Source organism: Lepus europaeus, chromosome 2 (assembly GCF_033115175.1).
Source record: "Lepus europaeus isolate LE1 chromosome 2, mLepTim1.pri, whole genome shotgun sequence".
Taxonomy (NCBI): domain Eukaryota; kingdom Metazoa; phylum Chordata; class Mammalia; order Lagomorpha; family Leporidae; genus Lepus; species Lepus europaeus.
The window spans coordinates 77572270-77586047 of NC_084828.1; the positions used below are offsets into that span (position 1 = coordinate 77572270).

Genomic DNA, 13778 nt, shown 5'->3' on the forward strand with positions numbered 1-13778 from the left:
AGGGCCCAAGGACTTGGGCCATCCTCCACTGCCTTCCCGGGCCACAGCAGAGAGCTGGACTGGAAGAGGAGCAACCAGGACAGAATCCAGCACCCCAACCAGGACTAGAACCCGGGGTGCTGGCGCCGCAGGCGGAGGATTAGCCTAGTGAGCCATGGCGCTGGCCAGACTCTCCACATTCTATATTGAAAATAAGTTGCATAGATTGCCACTAATTGTCCTTTTTGTACATTATTTTCACTAAACCACTCCATGAATCTTTTAATCTTATCAAATTGGCTTATCCATAATGTCCTAATTTTAATTCCAGCCTCCACAACTCTTTATGTCTATCACTCATTTGCTTATAGTATCTCACAATTTTTTTGTTTAATTTATTGAACTATTGAATTCCTTTTTTTTAATTTTTATTTTTTGCCAGGCAGAGTTAGACAGTGAGAGCGAGAGAGTCAGAGAGTTATAAACAGTGAGAGTGAGACAGAGAGAAACATCTTCCTTCCATTGGTTCACACCCCTAATGGCCACTGTGGCCAGCACTGTGCCTATCCAAAGCCAGGAGCCAGGTACTTCCTCCTGGTCTCCCATGCAGGTGCAGGGACCCAAGCACTTGGGCCATCCTCCACTGCCCTCCTGGGCCACAGCAGAGGACTGCACTGGAAGAGGAGCAACCGGGACTAGTAACCGGCACCCCAACTGGGACTAGAACCCTGGGGTGCCGGCACCGCAGGCAGAGGATTAGCCAAGTGAGCCACAGCAGGGGCTGGCTTGAATTCTAAGCTAATGGAAGCCTGGTTATTATTTATAAGGATAGCAATAAGTGTAATTGTAGATGATGTTATTTTATATAATATCACATTCAAGGACATTTTCAATCAACAGGCAGCAGCACATGTAATAAAACCTGAAAACCTTCACCCCAAAGTAACTTGCTAATGTTGGAAATTTAGCTAAAACATTGACTAATTATTTGATTGTATAATTATTTTTCTTAGAAAATAAGTTAATGACACTGATTCGTACTAAATGGAAATTAATATTTGGCTCCTTATATAAGCAACTTTAAATATACTTTCATTCAGCTTCATTTAGTTAATGGTTTAGCAATTTAGAGAATCTCTGATGAAAAATGTAACAAATTGAGGTGGTCTAGGTCTCTTTCCAGGCTATGTCACTTTCTTCAGTTATTTCCATTCTCACCTCATTTATCCAAGCCAGTAATAATTTTTAGATATTTGTTCTTCCATCTGAAAACAATTGTTCAAAGTGAACCCTGGAGGAAATTTGTCTCTTTATAAGACATGTGCATGTCTTACGTGATCACATATAACCTCAGCAATTCTATTTTATATGTGGTACAGATATTTATATACTTTTTACAATATGAAGAATGACAACTAGTTTTAAATTATGGTTGCTTCATTATTCAAAATAGGATAAAACATGGAAAGGCAATTTCAGAAACTATGCCATGGAGCAAATAATGGTTTGTTGGATGCTGATTCCTTGCCTTTTAACCAAATTGGATAAAGTATCTTGACATCTTATTTGGATTTGGTTATGCCATGCTGAAGCTAGTTAAACATATACATATAAGCACGTCTGTACATAATTTGTACATATGTCTATAAGCAACTGTGGTATTACATAATAGTGAATTAGAATACTTACAAAAATAAAGAAAAAAGCATTTCAAAAAACATGCCAAGCTTATCAAAATGCTACATGGAGCCAAACCAAAAGTGTAACTAAAAAGGTAGATGTGTTATGTGTATTAGTAAATTAACTTTCATCTCCTTTTTTTGATTCTTTATTCAAAATCATAAGGAATCTAAACTGGATAACCAACTCCCCAAAAATTAGAATCTTCATTTTATGAAATATAATATATAATAATTTTTTAAATTGTGAAATGTATAATCTATGTTCATTGTCCAATAGACTCTCCTTAAAATGAATTAGATGGAAATGGAATAATTTTGGTTGTCCATCATATCGTTTCAGTGACAAGTCTTTCTACATATGAAAGGATTTGCTGCTATTATAGACAAAATATTGATCCTAGTATATTTTTTTTCGTGGTAACACATTGGATTATGGCAGATAATTATGTATGTGTGTTTTCAATTCTATAGTTATCTTCAAACAAACAGTAAAAATAACTTAACACGAAACTAGATTTATATTTGAAGAATATAAAGCGATAAGAATTGGATAATTTTACAAATAACTTTATTGATAATATGACAGCTAATTATTAGAACTCTAGAAACTTGAAAAATTCAGTAAGAATGTTAAGATGTATAGACATGTATTTACAATTATGAAAAACACAATTATATTATTATTAATTTTTCTTTATATTCCTTTACTCATTTTTTAGATTCACATGGATGAGTAAAATTCAAATTAGATTTAATAAAATATTTTTTTTCTTAGGAAAGAGTCAAAGAGAAGGAAGAAAATCTGAATCTTGTAAACCAATTCTTAAAGTAGAATATAAAACCTGCAGAAACAGGTATGCATTTTTACTTCAGAGAATATGGGAATGTCTGTAAGAAACATAGACAAAAAGACAGATAGCCTTTTTTGCAAGTATATTGTTTAATGTTTCACATGATACATGTATTAACTGCTCATTAATAATAACTTATTTTGTTTGGTAAGTATGTCAATGTTGAACATTATAAAGATTGCAGTTAGCAAGTGTTAACTCTTTTTAAGTTCTTATGAGTACTTAGATAAGCATTGTGTACATTAACTATAATAACAGAATTTTTGTCTATGCATATTTCAAGTTGCAGTATTAAGCCTAGGTTTTATGCCTATTATTAATGCATATAAAAGAATTAAATGCATAACCACGTCTGCACTTTAGGATCTTCCATTCTAAACTTTGAAAGATTCTTCTTAGATGGATGATTAAGAGTGGATTGAAGTTATGTTTTTGCAAAAATTAAAAAAAGGAAGGAATGAAAGAAGGATTTAGTTGGGGCTGGTGCTGTGGCACAGAGGGTTAAAGCCCTGGCCTGAAGCGTCAGCATTCCATATGGGCGCTGGTTCAAAACCCGGATGCTCCACTTCCGATCCAGCTACCTGCTATGGCCTGGGAAAGTGGTAGAAGATGGCCTAAGTCCTTGGGCCCGTGCACTCACATGGGAGACCTGGAAGAAGCTTCTGGCTCCCGGCATCAGATCAGTGCAGCTCTGGCCGTTGTGGACAGTTGAGGAGTGAACCAACGGATAGAAGACCTCTCTCTCTCTCTCTCTCTCCCTCTCCCTCTCCCTCTCCCTCTCTCCCTCCCTCCCTCCCTCCCTCCCTCCCTCCCTCTCCCCCTCTCCCCCTCCCTCCCTCCCTCCCTCCCTCCCTCTTCTCTCTCTGTGTAACTCTGACTTTCAAATAAATAAATAAATCTTTGAAAAAGAAAAATGGTTAACATCTTAGTATTGTACCTATGATATACATGAAATCTTTTTCTTTATATTAATACAATACTACTCAGCCATAAGAATAAAATCTTGTCTTTTTGGAAAGAAAAATGGATGTAACTGGAAACCATTATGCTTAGTTAAATAAGCCAATCCCCAAAGTCAAATATCATGTCTTCTCTGATATTTGGCAGTTAATAAAATATATATAAATGAAACAGAAAAAAATTGTTATATAAAGGAATAACAGTTAAAAGAAAAAATAGTTATATGTATTGGCATAACAAATATTTACTTAAATTTTTAATACACCATTTTTAGTGAACTTTTTAAGATTTATTAATTTGTTTGAGAGGTTGAATGACAGGTCTTCAACAACTGGTTCACTCCCCAAATGCCCATAACAGCCAGAACTGGGTCAGGCACACTGAAGCCAGGAGCCAGGAACTCCAACCTTATCTCCCACATGGGTGGCAAGGGCCCAAACTCAGGCCAGCATCTGCTGCCTTTGCAGGTACGTTATCACTGAGCTGGATCAGAAGCAGAGCAGCTAGGACTTGAACTAGCAGTCTGATATATGATGTCTGTGTCACAAAAGGTGACTTAACCTGCTGCACCACAATGCTAGTCCCTTCAGTAAACTTTTAATTAATTAATCAATTAGGGAAGTAGAGATAGGATGTCTGTGTCACAAATGGTGATTTAATCTGCTGCACCACAGCTAGTTCCTTCAGTAAACTTTTAATTACTTAATTAATTAGAGCAGTAGAGAGACACAGGGAATACAAATCTTCCATCTACTATTTCACTTCCCAAATTCCTACAACAGCCAGGGCTGGCCAGGATGAAGGTAGAAGAGACATAGAAGACCCATCACCTATTGCCTCTGAGGGTAATAATTAGAAAGAAGCTAGATCATAAGTAGAGGAGGGACTAGTGCTTTGCTGTAGTAGGTTAATTTTTACAAAGATCCATTTTCAGTTTATTTAGTGATCATATTGTTAACCCTACACTTAAGTAAAAGTACGAAATACACTAAATAAATAGTATGAAGAAAGAGGAAAAAAAAACCACTTTTCTTCTAGGAAAGAGATAAGGGCTGTAAACAGTTATAAAATCTCAAAGTGTTTATTTCACTGCAATAAATTATATTACAGGTACTCTATTGTTACCTTGGATCAGGGAAAACATAGGATATCAGTCTGTTTGGGGCTGGCTTATTTCACGAATGGTTTCCCGTTGCATCCATCTTGTCGCAAAAGTCAGGATTTCATTTTTTTACAGCAGAGTAGTACTCTCATGAATTCCAATAGTCTTAGTGGAGTATTTTGGATCTCCTATATTTAGCATCATTTCAGCTGCAAATAGGAATAATTTGATTTCCTCCTTTCCAATTTGTATCATTTTGATTTCTTTTTCTTGCCTAATGGTCTGGCTAAAACTTCCAGGACTATATTGAATAGCAATGGTGAGAGTGGGCATCCTTGTCTGGTTCTAGATCTTAATGAGACTGCTTTCAACTTTTCCCCATTCAGTAAGATGGTGGTTGCCAGTTTTTTATAAACTGCCTTGGTTGTGTTAAGGAATGTTCCTTCTATACCCAATATACTTAAGATTTTCATTATGAAAGGATGTTATATTTTATGAAATGGTTTCTCTGCATCTATTGAGATAATCATATGCTGTTTATTCTTCAGTTTTCTAGTTTCATGTATCACGTTTATTGATTGGCAGATGTTGAACCATACTTGCATACCAGGGATAAATCCTACTTGGTGTGGGTGAATGATCTTTCTGATGTGTTATTGGATTTAATTAGCTAGTATTTAATGACTTTTTTGCATCTGTGTTCTCTTCGTCTGTTGTATCTTTTTCTTGTTTAGGAATTAAGGTGATGCTGTCTGCATAGAAGGAGTTTGGAAGGATTCCCTCTCTTTCTGTTGTTTTGAATAGCTTGAAAAGAATTGGAATCGGTTCTTTAATTGTCTGGTAGAATTCAGCAGTGAAGCCATCTGGTCCTGGGCTTTTATTTTTTGGGAGGGTCTTTATTACTGACTCAATTTTCATCTTGGTTATTCTTCTGTGTTTTTCTGTGTCTTCATGTTAGATTGTATGTGTCCAGGAATGTATCCATTTCTCTTAGGTATCACAGTTTGTTGTAGTAATTCCTGATGATTCTTTTTATTAGTATGGTATCTGTTGTTACATGTCCTTTTCATCTTTGAAATTTATAGCTTTGAGTCTTCTCTCTCTCTCTTTTTTTTTTTTTGTTAGTTGGGCAAATAGTGCAACAATTTTGTGTATGTTTTCAAAAAAAAAAAAAACCAGCTCCTCATTTCACTGATCTTTTGTGTTTTTTGTTTTGATTTTGTTTATTCTTCTTTAATTTTAATTATTTATTTCCTCCTACTAATTTGGGGTTGGGTTTGCTGTTGTTTTTCTAAGTCCTTGAGATGCAACCATTGCTCATTCGTTTGGGATATTTCCAGTTTCTTGATATAGGCACTAATTGCTATAAACCTTCCTCTTAACACTGCTTTTGCTGTATCCTGTAAGTTTTAATATGTTCTATTGTCATCTTCATTTCTAGAATTTTTTTTCTATTTTGATTTCTTATAAGACCCACTGTTCATTCGAGAGCATATTGTTCAGTCTCCATGTATTTGCATATGTTCTAGAGATTCCTGAGTTGTTTCCAACTTCATTGCATTGTGGTCAGAGAAGAAGCATGGTATAATTTTGATTTTTAAAAAATTTCTGAGAATTGTTTTATGGCCTAGTATGTGGTCTATCCTTGAGAAAGTTTCATGCACTAGTGAGGAGAATGTATATGCTGCAACTGTAGGATGAAAAGTTCTGTAGATATCTGATAGGTCTATTTGGTCTATAGTGTCACTTTGTTTCCTTGTCAATTTTCTGTCTGGTTGATCTGTCCATTGCTGAAAGTGGGACATTAAAGTCCCCAATTACTATTATATGGAGTCTGAGTCTCTCTTAAGATCCATTAACATTTCTTTTATTTTTTAAAAAGATTTACTTATTGATTTGAAAGTCAGAGTTACTCAGAGATAGAAGAAGAGGCAGAGAGAGGTCTTACATCTGCTGGTTCACTCTCCAGTTGGCCATAACAACCAGAGCTGCGCTGATCTAAAGCCAAGAGCCTCCTTATTTTCTCCCATGCAAGTGCAGGGGCCCAAAGACTTGGATCATCTTCCACTGCTTTCCCAAGCCATAGCAGAGAGCTAGATCAGAAGTGGAGCAGCTAATGTGCCTGAGAATGCAGCAGACGATGGCCCAAGTGCTTGGGCCTCTGCACGCATGTGGGAGACAACATAGATGACGTTCTTGGTTCCTGGCTTCACCTTGGCCCACACTGACCGTTTACAGCCATTTTGGGAGTGAACCAGAGGATGGAAGATATTCTCTCTCTCTCTCTCTCTCTCTCTCTCTCTCTCTCTCTCTCTCTCTCTCTCTCTCCTCCTCCTCCTCCTCCTCCTCCTCTCTCTCCTCCTCTCTCTCTCTCTCTCTCTCTCTCTCTCTCTCTGTAACTCTGCCTTTCAAACAAATAAAATAAATCTTTAAAAAAAGGAAGAAGATTTGTCTTAAATGGATCTGTTTTCCCAAGAAATACCACTACTTTTCCAAAAGATAACAAAGTAATTTACTGGAGTCCTTGCCTGTGACATTGCCTCCAAGTGCGAAAGCCAACTTCTTGTACGAGAAAAGGAGAACGCTACAGCTTTCCAGGAATCTCAAATGCATCCAGGAATCACCCAGGCAACCAATGAGAAAAGCAAGGAATGTGACAGCCTAGTTACAAAAGCTCAAGTTCAAGTTGTAAAGACCCCATGCAGAGAAACCAAATCATCTCTGTGACCAGAGTTCAGCCCTGTTTTCGACTACTGTCCATGATCTGTACTGGACAGTTTTTCTTGCTAATTCTCCAGTCACATACTCAAGTACCTACTTCTACTAATTTGCTTATATGGTTCATTTTGGGACTTTGGGAGAAACTGCAGTTTAATTTTATTTGCAGCAGCAAACCATGGTGATTCCCAGGCTTGTAACTCCATCAGGCATATGAAACCAAGGGGCTTTTTAAAAGCTCAAAAAAGTTACCCACAGATATCACCTATGGAGTTTACATAACCTTATGTTTTTTCTAACAGTGTTTGTCACATAGCCATATAAAAAAATGTCCATTTTGCATTCCTTTGCATCATAATATATGCAGATTTGAAAAAAAAAAAGGAAGAAGAAGTGGAGCAGCTGTGTTGAACCGACACCCATATGGGATGCTGGCACTTCAGGCGGCAGCTTTACCTTCTATGCCACAGTGCCAACCCCTAACATTTCTTTTAAATAGCCACGTGCCCCGTAATTAGGTCATTTATGTTTTTTTATAGTCACACTTTCCTGTCGAGTTTATCTCTTAATCATTGCACAGTGCCCTTTTTGTCTCTTTTAACAGTTTTTGTGTTAAAATCTATTTTGTTTGCCGTTAGGATGGCTATACCAACTCTTTTTTGCTTTCTTTTAGCATGGAATATCTTTTTCCATCCTTTCACTTTCAGTCTGTGTGTATCTTTGTTGGTGAGATGTATTTCTTTTAGGCAGCAAATAGATGTATTCTGTTTTTTAATCCATTCAGCCTTTCTGTATCTTTTAACTAAAGAGTTTTGGCCGTTTACATTCAAGATTACTATTGATAAGTAACAAGTTGGCCCTGCCATTTTTCTGTACATATTCCTATTGTTTACTTCTGGTTTCCTTTGTACTTTTGCTGGGAGATTTTTGCTTTCATATTCTTTCATAATGATGACTATCATTCTGTGTTTCTATGTATACCATATCCTTAAGCATCTTTTGTAAGGCTGGATGAGTGGTGAGAAATTCTTTCAATTTCTGTTTGTTATGGAAAGTTTTTATTTCACCTTCATTCATAAATGAGAACTTTGCAGGGTACAGTATTCTGTGTTAACTATTTTTTCTCTTGAATCTCTTCATTTTCTCCTAGTCTGTAGAGTTTCTTATGAGATGCCAGCTGTAAGTCTAATTGGAGATCCTCTGAAAGTAATTTTGTGTTTCTCTCATGTACATTTTAGAATCTATCTATGTTTTATTGTTTAAAGTTTGACTGTAGTGCAACATGGTAAAGATCTTTTCAGGTCATGTCTATTAGGAGTTCTGTGTGCTTCCTGTACTTGGACGTCCATTTATTCCTCCAAATTGGGAAAGTTTTCTTTGATTATTTCACTAAATATGTCTTCTAGTCCCTTCTGTCTTTCCACACCTTTAGGAACTCATAAGACCTGTATGTTGGGTTGGTTGATAGAGTCCATAAATCTCCAATTACTGTGTGTTAATTTTTCAATTTTTTTTTTTGGTATGACTGAAAAATTTCCAAAGATTGAATATCCAGGCTGGACTCTTGCCACACTGTCCCTCTGGCTATATCACTACAGGTTGCTGTAATTTGATCTCAACTCTATCTCCAAGCTGGTGCCTTCTCTGGCTCTTGGCTGTTGGAGTCACATGTTGTATCTGTGTTCATGCTGCATGTCTGCACCTTCTACACAGGTCCACAGAGTTCCTCTTCCTACCATAGAATTTCCACTGCAGTTTTCTCCCTAATTCTCCCCTGAAAGTGTGCCTTCTACACTTTTTTTTAAAAGTATTTTTCCCTGTCCTAGCACAGTTCTTCATTCCCTATTCCACCAACTTAGGATCCCTACTATGTAATCTTTTAAATTTAGTTTGTTTCATTCAATATAATACATTTAAGAGTCGTCCAATTTGTTGATAATTTGTTAATTTTTAATATTATATGTATGAAGACTTGTCAGTTATGTTTTTTAAATTTCTTTTATAAGAAACCATTTGATGCATGTTCCCTAATAGATGGATTTGTACTCATATTAAATAGTAGATGAGGCAGTTTGGTGTGGTACAGCATCTATCAAACTGCATTACTTTAATCTGTAATGGGATTCAGGGGGGAAAGGGGGAGCTGTAATTAAATAAATTTGAGAAATAAATTTGAGAAATAAACTTATTTATCATTTCTCAATCTTTAATATTTGGAAAGAAATATAAAATTTCTCAAGTTGTAGTTTTGAAAGTACTTGTCAAATTATTAATTTTATTTATTTATTGAAGAACAAATATTAAACTATATATGAAAGATACAGGATATAGAGTCTGGTTTAAATGTTTGTCATGACATTCACTAACAAGGTATTTAACTTGCTATTCCTAGATTCCTTATAGACAAAATGGAATTAATACTTTCCTTATTATGGTTGCTTTGAGGACTACATAAAAGTTACTTTGTGTATACATATAACAAAATATATGTCACATTGAAAGCATTAAGTAAATTGTAGCTATATTACCAGACATAGCATATATTAGTATTTAGGAATATAGACTCTGGAGTCTGGTAGATCTCAATTTTCTTTTGGGTTTTCCTGCTTGATACTTAACTTCATTAACAGAATAAATACAGTACCTATGAGGATTTAATGTGATAATTAAATATGTAATAAAACCAGCAATGAAAAGTTCCCTGAGCATTTTTCTGGCGAAGTAACTTTTCATTCTGTCATTCAGTAGTTTACAGAGAGTGAAGTATGTATCAATAATGAACTCCAGGCCCAATGTTTTCTGATGCAGTGTTGTTGGAACGGAAGTGTTGAACTCTTCCTGTATTAGAGTATTAGAACATTTTTCTAATGTGTATAAAAAAAGGAAAAGTACATTGCTCCTTATTCTGTCTTTCGATTAATACTAGATAATGAGAGGAAATTCCAAAAGATAATTACACTTAACACTTATGAAAAGATAATACATTCTCCAAGTCACAGTCTTTTATCCAAACTCACTAACAAATGTATAAAAGCATATACTGCTTTATAAATATTAGAAATATATTTTTATAAATTAGAAATACTTTTTAAATGTGCAAAAAGCTTAATAATATAAATGTATCTTTTGTGGATAAAGTAAGCATGATTGTTATTGCCATCATTAATGGTATGGTCATTTACTATGTAAAATGATAGATGCAAGACTAACACTCAAATCAGACAATGAAGAACTCAGGGGAAGTAAGTTAGAACATCTTAGCTTATTGTGCTTACAACTCAAATATGTCAAAATATTATGACAGAATTAAAAAAAATTCAGTTTATATATGTAAGTTTTATGTAGGATTTGATAGAAACTTTAAAATTTTTGATCGTTATATAATCAGAATAAGATTAGCAAATGTTTGTCCACAGTACAAAATAGAAAAAGAAGGTAAATTATAGAATGATTCCTCAAAACAAGTATATTCTTCAATTTAGCACACAGGTGGAAGTCTTAAAGGAAGCATATTCTCAAAGAACTTAATAGACTGAAAGGCTAGTTCTGTTTGAAAACTTTTTTAGACTCTGTCTTCTCTGCTGGGAGCAACTCTTTGTGATACAGCCCCTCACACCCTGACACTGTATGCCTGCTCCCAGTTGGTCTCTACTCCATCCTTGGTCAGGAGCACCTCACAGCTGCATTGGTGCTCAGAAGACCTGAGTAACTGACAAATGAGTGCCTGAGCTTCTTGGCAGTCCTGTGTCCCCTGTCCTCATTCCTCCAGGACCATAGTTTCCAAACTAGCACCATCTCAAGGGACATTGGCACAGCAGTCAAGTTCATTGGGGTCTAGGGCCATCATGATTGGGGTAGCTGGCCCTGGGGCTGGGATTGGGGCTATACTGGGGAGTCTCATAATTGGTTATGCCGGGAACCCTCTTTGGATGCAGCAGCTCTTCTGCGTGATTCTGGGCTTTGCCCTCTGGAAGAGCATGGGGTGTTTTTGCCTGATGGTGGCCTGTCTCATCCTGTCTGCCATGTGAAAGAGTTGTCTCCACCTCTCAAAGTTGTTGTTTCTCCTGTGCCTCGTCTTCCCTCTATGTTCCTTTTCCTGTAACTTCCCAGGCGACCTGGGGAAAGTGGCTAAGGGTCTGACAGAGGGAAAACAAATAAATACTGTAAAAACTTTTTTTAGAGAAGAATATTTTCAATTTAGTATTTGCTTCTTGAAAATACTTCATAGCACTTTTTTTCTTTTGGATACATGCAGTAGAAATATAGAGGTATTGATTTTGATAAAAAGAAAAATAAACAAGCTGTTTAATAAATTTCAGACAGCTATAATATATTATAGTAATCCTAACCCCACTCTACTACCCAATTGTATCTTACAAAGTAATAGACCAAAATAATTGTTTGAAGTTAATTAAGCAAGATAATTAGAGCTGGTTGGTCATAGGTACAGTTGAGGAGATTATACTTACCTTTGGTGAACTCTTTTTGCCTTGCATGCTAGCCTTCTCTATATTTATATTATAACTACAGAAAGTCCACTATCTTGAATTTTTGTTACTGTCTAACATTCTGGGCTTTCCATTGTCACATTTTGTTTCTTACACATTTGGGCCTCAAATGCCACATAGTTAATCTGAAATTCTAATATAGACTAATTCTAATGGGTGTGATTCAAAGTTAGGGAACCAACCAATTTATGTGAAGAGTTAGTGAACATTTCCACTGCTCTCCAACTTCACTGATATTTCCTAGTCCTACACAAACATTGTTGGCATAATCCATTAGTTATTTTAATGATGAGAATATGCATCCAGCAAAGGAGAAATGCTGGAATAGTAGGTTGTAGAGTGAGAATTTGGGGACCAGGAAAGTCTTTTGTGCCTGTTAAATTACATTATATATAATTCCCACCAAGCATGTTCTTTAAAGGTTCAGTCCTGTGACTTTGTGTCATCATCTTGAATGAACTTCACAGTCTCATTAATGTTCTTTTCCTGTTTAGTGAACCATTCATAATATTCTCTGGTGGGCTGTCCTATGACAAAGCTTGTAGAAGACCAAGTTTAACCATCATGCATGGAAAAGCAATTACAGTGCTTGAAATGGATCATCCTATTGTTGAATTTCTAACTTTATGTGAAACACCCTATCCAAACGGTAAGTAACTAAAGCGAAACCGTTAATGTTGCAAAATCATTTTTTGAAATGACAAGTTCTTAACAAAATTAAGGTTAAATATTTTCAGTTTGGCAGCAGATGTCCACTGTCGTACAACACTGTGAACTACAGGTGCTGGAGCAGGTCTGCAATTGTACCTACTTGACAGACTGGAAATAAGACACATGTAGTGTGGCAGTGCTGGCGTTTCAGGTTCTAATTTCAGGTGAGTGCTTTAAACTTTGATAAGGATGGTGGAAGCTGAGCTGGGAGGATCGGATAGGGGTCTGGGGTGAAATCACTTGGGGAAACTGAGGTCTCCTAATAGTCTCTCCTAGTCCAGCTCCACCCATCCCATTCCAAAGCCAATCAAAGTTAAAGCACTTACCTGGTATCAGTGATCTGTAACTCTGGTGATGCTGTATCTGTTTCAAACCCGGCTTTGTTTCAGATACAACTGCAGCACCTCTGATTACTCCAGGATTGCTGATGTGTGGTTAGAAATTTATTTCAGTTTTGAGAATAATTATAAGAGAGGTGCCTACATTTTTTTTTACCATCCTGTAAACCTAAAAACTATTCTGGGAAATGTTGCACTCATACCCATATATCTAAAAACTCCAGTCTGAATGCAGACTGGGCTCTCGGTTTTTTCCTGATACCCACCTGCTCTGTCAAGTATATTCTCTTCATTCAACTTGGCTAGCTAAAAATAAAACTAAACTCATGCAAACTGTATAATCAAATCAGTTGACAATGAAATATTTTACTAATGAACTCTTTAAAAATGACAAGAGTGAAAACATAAAAAGGAAATAAGAGTTGATTATTGATAAAAAATGGCTTGTATACACATTAGTAATTTTCAAGAGGGAGCATGTAGACACTGGGGAAAGAGCACTGCACATGAGGAGAGAATATTTGGATTTCTTACTTAGCCTTATCACTAGGTATGTGACCTTGGGTAAATCACTTAATATTTGTCAATGTTTTATCATTGTAGAATGAAAATAATAGTATCATCCCCACATGATTATTAGAAACTCAAGCAAACATACTTTGTAAACCATAAAGAAATATATTTTCTGAGTTATATTACTAAATCTATTTTAAATTATTTTCATATTAAAAATAGGATAAATTATAATAAGTGTAGCATTTTATTTCCAGAATTAATAGAGACAGGCAAATCATGTATGTTGTCAATTAATCAACAAATATTAATTGAATACTTACATGGCATCAGTACAAAATAGACTGGTTGAACACAATCATATGAAACTGACCTCTGATATAGTACATAAAATCTGATTAGATGAGTAAGATAAT

At 35.8% G+C, this 13778-nt stretch overlaps 1 protein-coding gene and 1 pseudogene across 4 annotated transcripts in view; both read left to right on the forward strand.

Moving 5' to 3' along the window:
- The window catches only part of STXBP5L (syntaxin binding protein 5L), a 443316-nt gene that overhangs the window by 234033 nt on the left and 195505 nt on the right, over positions 1-13778 (forward strand). For all 4 annotated transcript variants that reach the window (XM_062208715.1, XM_062208727.1, XM_062208721.1 and 1 more), the window contains 2 exons: positions 2437-2515; positions 12295-12449. In XM_062208715.1, the coding sequence (XP_062064699.1) occupies positions 2437-2515; positions 12295-12449 (234 nt within the window). The remainder of the gene's footprint in view (positions 1-2436; positions 2516-12294; positions 12450-13778) is intronic.
- LOC133777145 (ATP synthase F(0) complex subunit C2, mitochondrial-like) lies at positions 9982-11320 on the forward strand (annotated as a pseudogene).